General features: G+C 38.6%; 1 protein-coding gene across 1 annotated transcript; it reads right to left on the reverse strand.

Moving 5' to 3' along the window:
- Positions 1-1,822: 1,822 nt before the first annotated feature.
- LOC105935604 (ras-related C3 botulinum toxin substrate 1) lies at positions 1,823-12,430 on the reverse strand. Its single transcript, XM_012876110.3, has 6 exons — positions 12,029-12,430; positions 9,574-9,645; positions 9,142-9,259; positions 8,993-9,055; positions 8,617-8,776; positions 1,823-2,117 (listed from the first exon to the last, which is right to left on the reverse strand). Exons 1-6 carry the CDS (start codon positions 12,061-12,063, stop codon positions 1,984-1,986), a joined length of 582 nt encoding a protein of 193 aa, XP_012731564.3. The 5' UTR covers positions 12,064-12,430; the 3' UTR covers positions 1,823-1,983.
- Between the last annotated feature and the right edge of the window lie 733 nt (positions 12,431-13,163).

The raw sequence follows: 13,163 nt of genomic DNA on the forward strand, positions 1-13,163 counted from the left end.
TAAGCATCTTGCTCAGGGACCTATAATAGACTTTGTGTTGTTCAAATATACTGTAGCTCAGACTGAAATAATGGTTCAAGTGAGAAAAAGACTGTCTTATCTATCCCCCATCACCACCACACACTTAATGACCTGGATACCATAAGTGATAACTGATTTATTTTTATTCCTCCAAGGATGTGCTTTTGATGAGGAAATGCGCAAATAATAACATAAATAAAAATTCTAATGTGTATAAAAGAATGGTGTACACCATATTGCCCATACAGTCTGACAATGCAGTTATCAGCAGTATTTATATAGATGTGAAAATAAACTTTCTTAGGAAAAATTGTGTGATATTTACATGAAATACACATACAACAGAGCTTTGTGAAGACTTTATTTGCTTAAAAAAAATTTACACTACATAAATAATGCGGTATCGAAACCACGTCTGACGTATCCAGACTGTTTGGCTGTTCAGAGTACCTTCACCAGTTTTTTAGTAATTCATTTCGCACTAAAATGTATCAGTTGAGCAAATTCTGGTTAATCTTGGGGTTAGCCATAGGCTGGTAGCACTTTTTGTTAAGGGTTGTTTAAAACTACAAAAAACATCCATTATTCCTATAATTACAGTGAACTCCTTTTTATTGATAATTTGTGACCCAAATTTTTTTTTTGGCTAAGTGGAGCACATTAACAGCACGGCTCCTTCCTGGCCTGTTGCTGCCTGCTGTTGGTTAGCAGGATCATAAAAAGGGCTCCAGTTGAATGTGAACAAAAGTAGCGCCACCAAGCACCAATGCTGTTTAAGCAGTCGATTGCAGGCTGACTTTTCAAGCAGTCAGCCCGACTAAGCTGCCAAAAACTGCTTGTTTCATTCCCAGTATTAGGTAATAAAGAGAAGGTGGGAAGAAGCTAGATTCTGTCCAACAATCACTTTAAAGCTCCTACTAAGAAAGTGTTTATTGTTTATAGGTTTGCTCATTCAAATTAATATTGTTATGCTATGTGCTAGTTGTTGCTCACCTGATCTAACTGCTCAATTAATTTGTTTTCATTTTTTGTTAAAACACCGATACAGGGGTAATTTCATCACAGTTAAATTCTGGATGTTTCATACCAGCCCATGCCTATTTTTGTTTCAACAGCAATGCAATAAAATGAGTTAAAATAAGTTAAATGCAATAAAATGAGATATTATACCATTAATTATCTTCATAAACTAAAACATAGTGCCAAAAACCATGAACCTTCATGACCACAAACATTTTCTAAATGAAAAATTCAGCAAATTTATAGATAAATGAGTGAATGCAACATGGCTGCCTTCCTTGCATTTTCACTAAAATACTGCTGTCCAGGAATTATATTCCTTTAACTCCTGTCAGTCTTTAAGGGTTAGTCGTGTCATTTATGAGGCTATAATATCCTACACATGCTGATGTAAGTGGAGAAGAATAAAAGTCCATCATATTAAAAAAGGATAGGATCTGAATTCTGGGTTTTTGGAACCACCTCAGTTTAAACAAACAATTAATGTAAATAGGCTGCCAATCACAGCTAGCAACAAATATTTATGCATAAAGTAAAATTGAGTTAAGGCAGCAGGAATCTTAGTGTTCAGGACAAAATGCAGCGCTGGACCTTCCTTCTGTTTCTGTAACAATCTATAAGATCTGACAAATCCACATTCAAGTAGTGTTTCTTCGTTGCAAATGACATATTTGAATATTTTTCATAAAATCTTTAATTGTGTCTTCTACCCTCACGTCCTCAGGTCTTTTAAAAATGTACAATGTATTAGTCAATCTGAAAGGACCAGATGTAATCAACCATAAAAGCATCTGGGTCCATTTATATAAAAAAGAGGGAGACAAATAGCTTTGCTTGGATCTAGAAAGTCCTTTCAGATGCAACTCAGACCTAATACTGCTTCTAAGTTAGCAAGAACACAGACTGAAAAGATATTTGGTTCCTGATGTGGATCGGTCTTCATCACAGTACGGTGCACTTCCTCCTCCTTGGCTTTTTAGTGGGCTGGGGGCAGAGGACCGCCCTGATGGCTTCATCAAACACCGTCTTAATGCCGCACTGCGTCAGAGCCGAGCACTCCAGGTACTTCACCGCACCTGAAGAACAAACCAGGGAGGCAGTTAAGAAGAAATGCTGAGACATTGGGAGGAAACAGATTAGGAGATGCAACTGATCACAGCTACGCCATAAATGCTTTCCTCATATTGTTAGGAGGCTAATTCATTTCTTTGCAAACTATGGTTCAAATTATTTGTTTAATAAACTACAATATTGTTCCTAAATCAGCCTCATAACCTCTCAACAGTAATCTAAAGGATGGATACTACTGCTTTTCATTGAGCAATAAAATCAAGGAGTACTCAGTTTTTCAGAATCCTGCTATGTTGTTTTTAGTGAGCATTTCTTTTTAAGGAACTTCAGTTCCTTCTTTTTGTGGATCAAAGTTGCTTTTTTTGGATGGTTTTCTCAACTGGTGTTAAATGCTGTGCTGCTTTAAGGACTTTTGTTGATGTTTTTTAATTTTATTTTTTAGCCATTTGTTATGATGCATAGCCATGATGTAGTCAAGACCAGCTCTTCTGAGACTGAAACCAAGACTAAGACCCAGATTTCCAAGGCCAAGCCCAAGACCAAGGCGGAATCTTTAAAATTAGACGTATATTTTGGGATACTATTTAAAAAAAACAACAACAACAAAAAAATATTTAAATCACGAAATGGAGAATTAGAAATTATCCATTCTTCAACTGACACTACTTCTGGGAATTAAATAATCATCATAATAAACTAATAAGGATATTTGTAAACTGGTGCAACATTTCCAATGAGGGTCAGGGAGTTTTCCAGTTTTTTATTGTTTGAATGCCTGTTTGCATAAAACTCTCAGTAATTTGTGCATCCACTATGTCCAGGGTACAGTAGAACTTCTCTGTAAAACCCAAAGCTGATTCAAATGTAAACTTGGTAGCTTCAATCCTTTTCTACCCGCTGGTTTTCAATGCATGTTGGTTTTATACATGTGGTTTTATTTAATCTAAGTTCTGTGAATAAATTAAATTTGAAAATTGTGAAGAAATTATGAACAACCCCTTACATTTTTATTTCTTCTGTTGATTAACCCACCCCCACCCCCACGAACAAAGGCTCAGCCATGTAACATGTGAGTTACATGTTTATGTACACATAAACATGTAACTCACGTGAGAAGCAGACAGCAATCTGTGTTGAACTGGTGAGACAAATCCAACTTCCTGAGTGGGAGAGGTGAGAGGCAGTTCTGACCGGGTGTCGTGCCAAAGTTATCCTCGGACAGTATTTGTACCATGCAGGAAGAGAAGTGCTGCCATCAATGCATGCTGCAATGTAAATTAGTCTGACTAACAGAGCAATAATCGTGGGTTGTGCGGGCAATGTTGATTCTCGCTTTATGTGGGCACAATGTGGGGGAACAGATCTGGTTCGCTATGGATCTGGAGGGACACGTCCATTCAGTTTGTTTGCTTTTTCTTCTTGTGAAACGCATTTGCGGCGCAGATCAAAGGGAGTTGTTGTACAGGGTCTCTAACCGGCCTCGACCACACTTCTCGATACCCAACGATACAAGGCCAAGCCCAAGACCGAGGCATCACATTCCAAGGCCGAGACCAAGACTGATCTCGAGACCTCAATCAATGATAGAAACTGTTTCTTTTTTTTTTTTTTTTTTTTTTTTTTACAACCAGATCAGCTGATTTACATCTCAAAAGCTGAAATAATAATTCAACTAAATCACCAAATCTCAGATGAGTTGAGAAAGAGGTGCCAAGGATGCAGAGCGGGAGCAAGAAGAGAGAGAAGGAGATTTAAGCCATCTCTTCCATCAGTCATTATGGGTAATGTGAGATTTTTGTGAAACAAGTTGGATGAACTCCTTGCCCTACCAAGGACCCAGTCAGAATATTGGTAATGCCATATTATGTGTTTCCACAACTCCAGTTTCTTTGTGCCAGGCTTCCCCGATCATACGTGCCGACAACGATTTAAAGATGGTTGTGAGTTGGTGGTTCTTGTGAACAACAGATGGTGTCATCCAAGACATGTTACTGTGAAGTTTCATTTCTGCAGCTCGGATATTGAAGTGTTAGCAGTGAGTTTTCATCCATATTATTTACCCAGAGTTCACCAGTGTTGTTTTGGCAACAGTCTACGTGTGAGTCCAAATTCAGGTGCTACTTCCTTCGAAGGCCGTATTTGTAGGCTGATTAGGTCACAGCACGGTGATGAGGCCTGTCTAAATTCAAGACCCTTCTAGGACTCCTTCAAATGCAGCCAACAAACTTCTTTTCTCTGATTTGAAGGATGGGTTCAGTGTATCATTTGTGGCTAATCCTATCCCATGATTCATTGTGGGTTGAAGAGAATTCTTTAAATGAAAACAGCAATGGTGTAGAAGAGTGAAAAGCTGTGAATAAAGATGGATATATTACACTTTCTGTGGCATCAAAGTAACTTTTTTAAAGTTTTTAGGCAATAATTTAGCTGTGTAAATCTCAAATGTCTGCTCATTGCATTGACATATCGCTTGATTTATAAAGTATAAATAAGTTAAAAGCAGGAGTCATGCATTGAGGATATCTACTGTTAATATTTGCTTATTTTATTATTATTATTACTCTTTACAAATAAAATTATTTAAGCTTTGGTCAGATATTAGGGTTAGGGTTTAAGTTATTAAAGTTGCTAGATAAATATATGAAGATACATTTATTTGAACATTTCAAAAGGCAGATTAATGAATGAGAGTAAAATGAAATAATAATAATAATAATAATAATAATTAGAAAAATTTGCATTTCCTGCGAAAATGCACTGTGAATGCAGATAGCTGAATGATTGAGCAAAAGATGCAGAAGATGTTTGAAGAAAACCATTGAAGAAGTTGAAAAAGTTGAGGAAGTTGAAAAAGTTGAAGAATTTGAAAAAGTTGAAGAATTTGAACATGAAAGAACAATAGCTGAATGATTAGAAGAAGAAAAAACTGAGGGAAAGGCAACAAACATTTCCTAACTCATTCTAATCACTGAATCGTTTAACAAAGCAGAAGTAGAATTTCAAACTTGAATATACTGTAGCCATATGTGGGCCTGCATTTTTAGGAGTATAAGGGGTTTCGCCCCCATTGAAAAGCATTGGATGTTTGACACCTCCTAACTTGGAGATGCTTTACGTGACGAGGCCCAAATTTATTGTGGAGCATTCTGTATAAAGGAGGTACAGACTCTGTAAAGCAGAAGTTTGTCCGAGCTTCCTAGAGCTACTTCCGATTAGCAACATGCTAACCGTTAGCCGCTAACATGGTTGTGTTCAGTATCACCGGGTGATTGTACTCTGTCAGTTTGGTCCAAATCCTGTACTGGGAAGTGCCTCAAAAAGGGGTGCCAATACTTAATGTCACCAAAGGTCACCAAAGTTCATGGGTCAGATTGGCCTCCTCTAGCAACTCAGCCTCACCACATCTGGGCCCAGAACTCAACATTTGACCAAAATGGTCAGTAGCGCCATTTCCCACAGGTGGGTGGTGCTGTATTGGCCAATTGGGTCGTGTCTGGGCATCATGCCAGGTCCTGTTGGAAGCAAAGGCCCAATAGAAAAGCATGTGAAATCCAAAATGGGTCAGAAAAGTGACATATCGCTGAAAGTCACTTGAAAATTTTAAAATGTCAAGAGGAAGTGACTGTACGAATTTCAGATTGCTACATTAATCACAGCAACTGCAGTGAGCGTTGAAAGTTGCCATTCTATCCGAATGGAGCTTCTCCCTCTGGCCCTCAGAGTTCCGTCGTCATGGAAACTCACTCACACCTGCAGCGGGCCAGTCTACCGAAGTGCAGAGACTTTGCTCAGACTCTGTCTCATTGGGTTATAATGGAGAACTTTGCCTCGAACAACGGTCCATATCTCCTGATCCGTAAATGGTGGAGACGTAATTTTTTTCTGCCTTTAGTTCGTAACGGATAGGGAAAGAAGACTTGCTATCGGTTTTTACTGGAAAAAGTTTAATAAAGGCGTAAAAAATTATGATATAAAGGGGATTTTTAAGGAATTTCAGAAATCCTCTAAAAAGGTTCCCGAACAAATCGCTCTGGCTGAAAAAGCATAAGAGATATCAAAATAATTCTTTCACTGTGAGTATCAGCACACTTTTGAGGACTATGGAGCTCATTTTTATGTTTGTACAAAAATCGGTGTAGGCACAGCGACGATGTAAAAAAGTGGATGATGTGGAAGAATGAAGCTCCAAAGTGTTTTCAGGATGTTGCACATTCGCTACTCCCGAACAAATTGTTCCTGCGGCAAAACCGTAACAGCTATCGACAAAATTCTTTTTTTGTGAGTGCCAGAAGGGTCTGGACATGAATGTGTGAAAGTCTCATGCCTGTACATAAAACGGTTTAGGAGTAGCGACGATGTAGAAAAGTGCCTCATTTGGGGGGATGGAAGTCTGATCCTGTTTTAGCATTTTCCCAAAACGGTAATCCCGAACAAATTGTTCCTGCGGCAAAACCGTAACATTTATCGACAAAATTCCTTTTTTGTGAGTGCCAGAAGGGTCTGGACATGAATGTGTGAAAGTCTCATGCCTGTACATGAAACGGTTTAGGAGTAGCGACGATGCGAAAACATGTGATGTTTTGGATTTTCAGACGTCATTTTTGAAAACCGCTCCATAGGAAATGAATGGGGAAGGTTTCGGGTTAGTGTCGCTCTGAGGTGATTTGCGAAAAATCTATAAATCCCACACCAATGATGGTTACATTTTCCGAATCCAGACAAAAATTCCTACGTTTTGATGTATAATTTATGTGGATAGGGTGAAAATTGAGCGAGTGAGAAGAAGTTGTTCGGAGAAGAAGAATTTGTTGAATTTCTAGAGTGCGCACTCTAAAAGAGCCTCCTTGACGACCATAGCAACGCATGTTATTTGCTGAATTTCTTGAAAAGCCAAAATTATTTTAAAGACGTACTATACAAAAATGGTGAAAGATATGAAAAAGCTGAAACATACCATAATAGCCAAAAGATATTACTACATTTTAAAAGTTGAATGACGTTTCTAGCTGAAAGTAGGCTGAAGCAAAAAGTCAAAAAGCAGCTGAAATGAGCAGAATTTCTGTGAATTACATTCATTTCCTATGGGAGAAAAAAAGCTGAAAATTTGCAGAAAAAGCTGAATATTTTAAAAAGTTGAAGAGTTAAAAGTACAAAAAGATATAGCCATCGATTCCAGAAGAAGCTAAATAGTGCCTACTGCATTCACAGTAATAATAATAGTAGCAGTAGTAAAGCAACATGAAGCCATATGTATAGGGGAAAATAAAAATAATGTAAAGTTAATTAGTGGAGACAGTGGGATCAGCCTTCCGGTCCATTTTTTGGCATCAAAGCTGTGCCTTTATAGTGTTTTGGTTGCTAGGCCACTGATCATATGCTAAGGTAAGGGCGGGGACAGCGTGTAAAGGCTAGACTGTCTGAATAGAGCATTCCTCAAATGACATCAAATTACTAATTTTAGACATATGCGTCGTGGCCATCATGCAGTTGTACAAGCAGTCAAATACAGAACAGATCTGTCTTTAATATTGCCTCAATAGACAATAATATGGCAACAACAAAACATGACTGCTGCGTTGGTATCTGCTGGAGTGACTAGTGATATAATTGTGATTAAATGAAGAGGGTTTTTTTCTATTGATTTTCCAAACCCCTGAGGGATTGCAGAGAAATGTCAGTGGTGGATACGAGCTTGTAACCAAGAGTTTACTGTGGAATCTGACCAAAGACACCTAAATGTGGTCTTTACATTTCCTCGGTCATAAAGAGCCAACACCTGAACGTCCAGACCTGAAACCAGCGACTGCAGCATCTGGGCAGGTAGGCGACGTTTATTTGGCTTTTTCTCAGCAGCTTTAGAACTTCTTACCATCCATGAGGAGCGTCCATGGGAGCTTCAGTGTTGCATTTAGTGCGCTTATTATCAGCAACTTTGGGATTGTTTTTCTTTAAAGTCACTTGTAACTTTTGTGAGTCAGCGGTCATCACAAGATCTTGGACTGTTTTCTTTGTTTCCAATAACGCTGCTGCCACAGCCGTGTGTTACAGAGGTCTAAACATGATCAAATGAATTTGATTTTGTGGAACATCAAGTGGTGTAATGTCTCTGGATTGTGGGTCACTTCTACTGCTCTCCCATTTTGAATGGTGCTTGTGAATTGGAATTTACAGTGTTCTACTGCATTGGTACAGGGTATGTTATTTTGCTGTGAAATTCCTATCTCTTTTTATTTATTTCCAAGGATGTAAATAATTAATTAGAAGGTACATTGAGTCAAGGACCAGCATGCTGAGATAAGTACAGTGCAGGTAGCATAGCACAAGATTAGTACTGTTATTAAAAGATTATTGATCCAAAGTCTGAGTCTCAGTTGTGTAAATGCTGCTGCAGTAGTGGCCATGTGTGGTATCATGGCACGTGTGAGCTGTGTGAGCCACCCTTTATAAAACTATAAGAATAATATAATAAAAATACATCTGAGCATGTGTGAAGCAAAAACTGACTTATATTCTTAGCCATGGCAAAGCCCTGTGGACAAGTGATGGGAGAGAGTTTCTTCTCCTTCAGCTTTTCAACCGTGTCCTTATCATCCCTCAGGTCCAACTTGGTGCCCACCAGGATTATTGGTGTCTTGGGGCAGTGGTGTCTGACCTCCAGATACCACTGCAGGGGGAGAACAGAGGCCATCACTCACAGTATTGAAATATAGGTGCAGAATCTTTATGCTGCTGCATTGTTAGGTCAATCCCAAACATATTTCCATATATTTAGGCTAATCTCCAACTTTTTGATAAAACAAATCAAATTACTGTTTCACAGTAAATTTTATCCTTTGTCCCCCTCCCATACCACTCAACTATTAAACCAGGTTTCTCTTACCTTGGCACGGACATTTTCAAAGGAAGCTGGATTGACCACAGAAAAGCAAACCAGAAACACGTCCTAAGAGGGAAGAAAACAATAATAGTTTTAGAAACACCTTATATATTTGTTTGTCTATGCATTTGTGCACTCTTATAGAAACCCACCGTCTGAGGATAAGACATAGGTCTGAGCCTTTCATAGTCCTCCTGCCCTGCTGTGTCCCACAGATTCAGGTTCACAAGTATCCCATCCACTGTCGTATTTGCAGCGTAGTTGTCAAACCTGCAAGGAAAGAGCTAAACATTAGCATTTGTCATCCAGAATGACCAGAACAGGTTCTACCGTGTGGGACTTATCACATTGGCAGAATAATAACCGAACTGAAGGAAAAAAAGTTAGGAGCTAGTTTTCAAAATAAACCAACTTATGTTTGAATTGGTGTTTCACCACAATTTAAAAAACACTAAAGAAATTAAATTCTTGTTAATTGCGTTAATCTGCAGACTGCCTTGTTAAACTAGTCTGACCTAACATTGCAGTAGAATATGTCCACATCTGGTCAATAGTTGGCACTATTTGCACTGTGTGGGACTTACACTGTAGGGATGTATTCTCCAGGGAAGGCATTGGTGGTGTAGCTGATGAGAAGACATGTTTTACCCACAGCCCTGAATGGAACAGAGAAGAGAAAAAAAATCACAATATGTGACAGATTTATGTAATATAGAGCTACTTCTTCTGAATGCCTGAATAGTAAATTGAATCATATTTACTCCACACTAAATATCAATATCCAAGTATGTTTAAAGAAAACTAGTTGATAGCAAGTCATTTCAGAATTCATCAAATAGGAAGAGCTTTTATTCTGAAGAACTGGGGGTACATTTGTATGGCACTAGTTTAACAGTGACAGAATACAATGTTAAAGGTGAGTTAAGTTTGTTTTGATTTTGTATGACCCAAAGTCATTTCATTCAGAATTCAGTTTTAGAGACATCTGTGTCATCATTTATGTCCCCTTGAAGGACACTTAAAGGGGAACATATTGCAAAATCTACTTCGTCGGCCCCCTAAATATATATTGTGTACTTGAAGTCTCTAGGAGTGCAGAAAAGTTGAATGTAGTTTCTCCAGGTGGCGCGTAGATATCTTTATATTCTTTTTGGGGCCGTATTTTTTAAATCTTTCAGTTTTTTTCTATTCTCAATAGGTTTTTTCAACAATAACGTCACAGTATTTGCTTCAAAGCTTCTATACAAGGTCATGGACTTCCGGCTACCCAATTCCGTGACTCTGCCATTATTATTTTTGTTGTCCGAACAACACGATTTTGCTGTCCAAACTGAAGGATGCCAAAGCTACACGTGGGCAAGTCAAAATGTTTGGTCCTTGGGTGTATTAACCTACAAAATTCATTACACCTTTCCCCAGCATCTTAAAAAAGTGTCCGAACGGGGTGGAGTGGAACTCTGTGTTATCTGGTGGGGAGCGGGGTGTGAAGTGCCTCATGTGCATTTAAAGAGACCGCACCAAAACGAGGTGCTCTCAAATGCATCTCAGAACAGGGGCACAAGAGGAGCTGTGGGGCAACAACAATGAGGAATTCAGACAAATCATTGTTGTTCCCCTTTATTTAAACCACACCTGAATGATTTCAATAGTGAGAAGGAAGGTTTTCAAAGCATGGAATGTCCCCATAAAGGTAGAACCAGCAATTAAATAAATGCCTAAGTCCCTTTTTGAATAACTGCGCACTCAGATCACATGAAAAAAATCTTCCAAATACAATCAAGTTTTATTTATTTATTCTGAAGCCTTCCTCATCTTCTTACAAACTTGTCAGACAGTTTGCTTCTTGTGACTCTCAGCCATTTTCAAAGTACACAGTGAACTAGTGGAGACTAGCAAGGAACGTGCACGCACATTGGCGTCACATAAGCGCATCACAATGACTGGTATGTGGGACAACCAATAGATAAGGTGATTCCCCTGGAACTCGAGAGACAGAGGACGGCATGAGCAGAACCAATTCTCTGACCAATCCCTGCCATTCGTGGCCGAATGGTCAGCGTTTTTACAATCCTGCAGCTCTCAGAGAGGTCTAATTTTATTAATTCCCTTTATTTAATACATAAAGGTTCGTAGGCTAGAAATTTGACAGTCAAGTGGGGAGTAATGCAAAGTTTAGAATGGCAGGGCTCAGATCCTGTAGGACGTCCAGATCCAGAACACCAAATAAAATGTCCTGGGTAGACGTGTGATGGTGGACATAGTAGAAAAGACAGCAGAAAAGAATCTCAAGAAATAAAAAGGGATCCCGGAGGAAATGGGTTGAAAATTAAGACCAAACTGAAAGAATGACTCCAGCTTGGTCCAGGAAGAACTTCTGAGATTTCTGTCAAGAAGACCACAGTCTCAGAAACAGCTCAGGTACTGCAGCACCTTCGAGCTCCAATGCCAGAGATCCAAGACTGAAGTAGAACCCACTGAAGGTGATTTTGGTTAAATTAAAGGATTTCAATTAGCAGTTGTTGACTTTTTCTTTGAGTTGGTTTGTTCACAAATTTCTCAAAGGACTGATGAAAATAACCAGATTACAGCTGGACTGATGTCCCGGTAAAAGGGAAGGTAACTGGGGCTAAGCAGCTGCCTGGCAGCCTTAGCATAACTTCCAGAAAGTGGGAAAACCTGTTTTACCATGACTGTACTACATGATGAAAAATAAATTCTTTACATGAGAAAATAACCTAGAATTAATTTCTTTTAACATTTTCATTCTTAGTGTTACTCTTTTATGTTAATACAATATCAGAACAAACACTTTTACTGCCTAAGAATGACAAGAAATTGTGTTTTAAACCAATGTCTGCATATTTGTGGTCATTTGATTTGAGAACATTTTGCTTTGCCATGTTTGGGCTTTGCATTAAAAACAAATTAGCTTAATTTTATTTCTCAGTATAAGGAAAAAAAACTTATTCAGGCACTGGTTAAATACAGCTCATTTTATGTTGATCTATAAGTTAGAAGGGGAATAAAAAAGTCACTTACCCATCCCCCACTACCACACACTTAACTTTCTTCATCAGGCAGCACAGGCAGTCTCAACTATTTGATTGTGGAATTAACAAAAATCTGTCTTCTTGCGTTGTCCTAAACGTGAAGCAAACATAAGAAACACTTCTGGAAAGACTGATCAGTCCTCTGCAACCAGAGAGAAAACTACAGCATGAAGTGTTGGACTTCCTCTTCTGTTCCTGGAACAACACCCTGATGAATCTCTGGAATTTTTTTCAGGTTTTGTCATTGATAACAATTTCATTCATGCAGAGTCCTGTACAGATAGCTAAACAAAGCAAATGCCAAACCAGCATTAAACCCTTGTAATGTTTGTCAAAGTTTAAAAGATTCTTATGGTAAAGGATGTTGCAGGCCCCCCCAAGCAGAGTAGAACCAGAGCTGGGCTGATGTATGATGAAGCAGAAGCTAATGCTAATGCTAATCTAGAGAAGGTAAACACTTAAAGATGGCACAAGATGCAAATTAAGCTTAAGTTTCTTTTTTCTCTCTCAGGTTTATTAAATGCATGCAAGTTCACAACTACCAACATTTTCTATATATAAAAACATCAATCAACAGCATGTACTTTGACACACTTATTTTCATAAAAATCCATGAGAGAGAAAAATATGGAAAAGTGAAGCAACAGTAAGTGCTTTTCCAATTATTTCAGATGTCTTATAGTACAAAACACTGGCACACTGTTACAGGTAACCTGTTGTACTTCTTTTTAAACATTTTGAATATGTCTTTATGCTATATATAAATTTTCATTGCATTTTTCGGCACAAAATCATTCCCAGATAATGAGATCCCGCCTCAATTTTGTGCACAAAAACTGTGGCTGATTTGGGGGGGGGGGAGCCCCCCAAATCAATGTGTACACTTGCACTTTACACATGTGAAAATGGATGCAAACACAATGATACAACAGTACATCTTTGAGTCAGGCCCAGTTGATGAAGCAGTGAAGCTTCCTGCACAACTAGCAAATGTGCGCCAGCAACAGTTTCTGAATGGTAAGAAATTATAATTCTGCGCCCTCCCCGGTCCTTTTAACCCACAGAAATGGTCACACAAACTACACATTAACAAGCCAGAAATGGTATAGATCAGTACTGAGGCT

The sequence above is a fragment of the Fundulus heteroclitus genome, chromosome 10, assembly GCF_011125445.2.
Source record: "Fundulus heteroclitus isolate FHET01 chromosome 10, MU-UCD_Fhet_4.1, whole genome shotgun sequence".
Lineage (NCBI taxonomy): Eukaryota > Metazoa > Chordata > Actinopteri > Cyprinodontiformes > Fundulidae > Fundulus > Fundulus heteroclitus.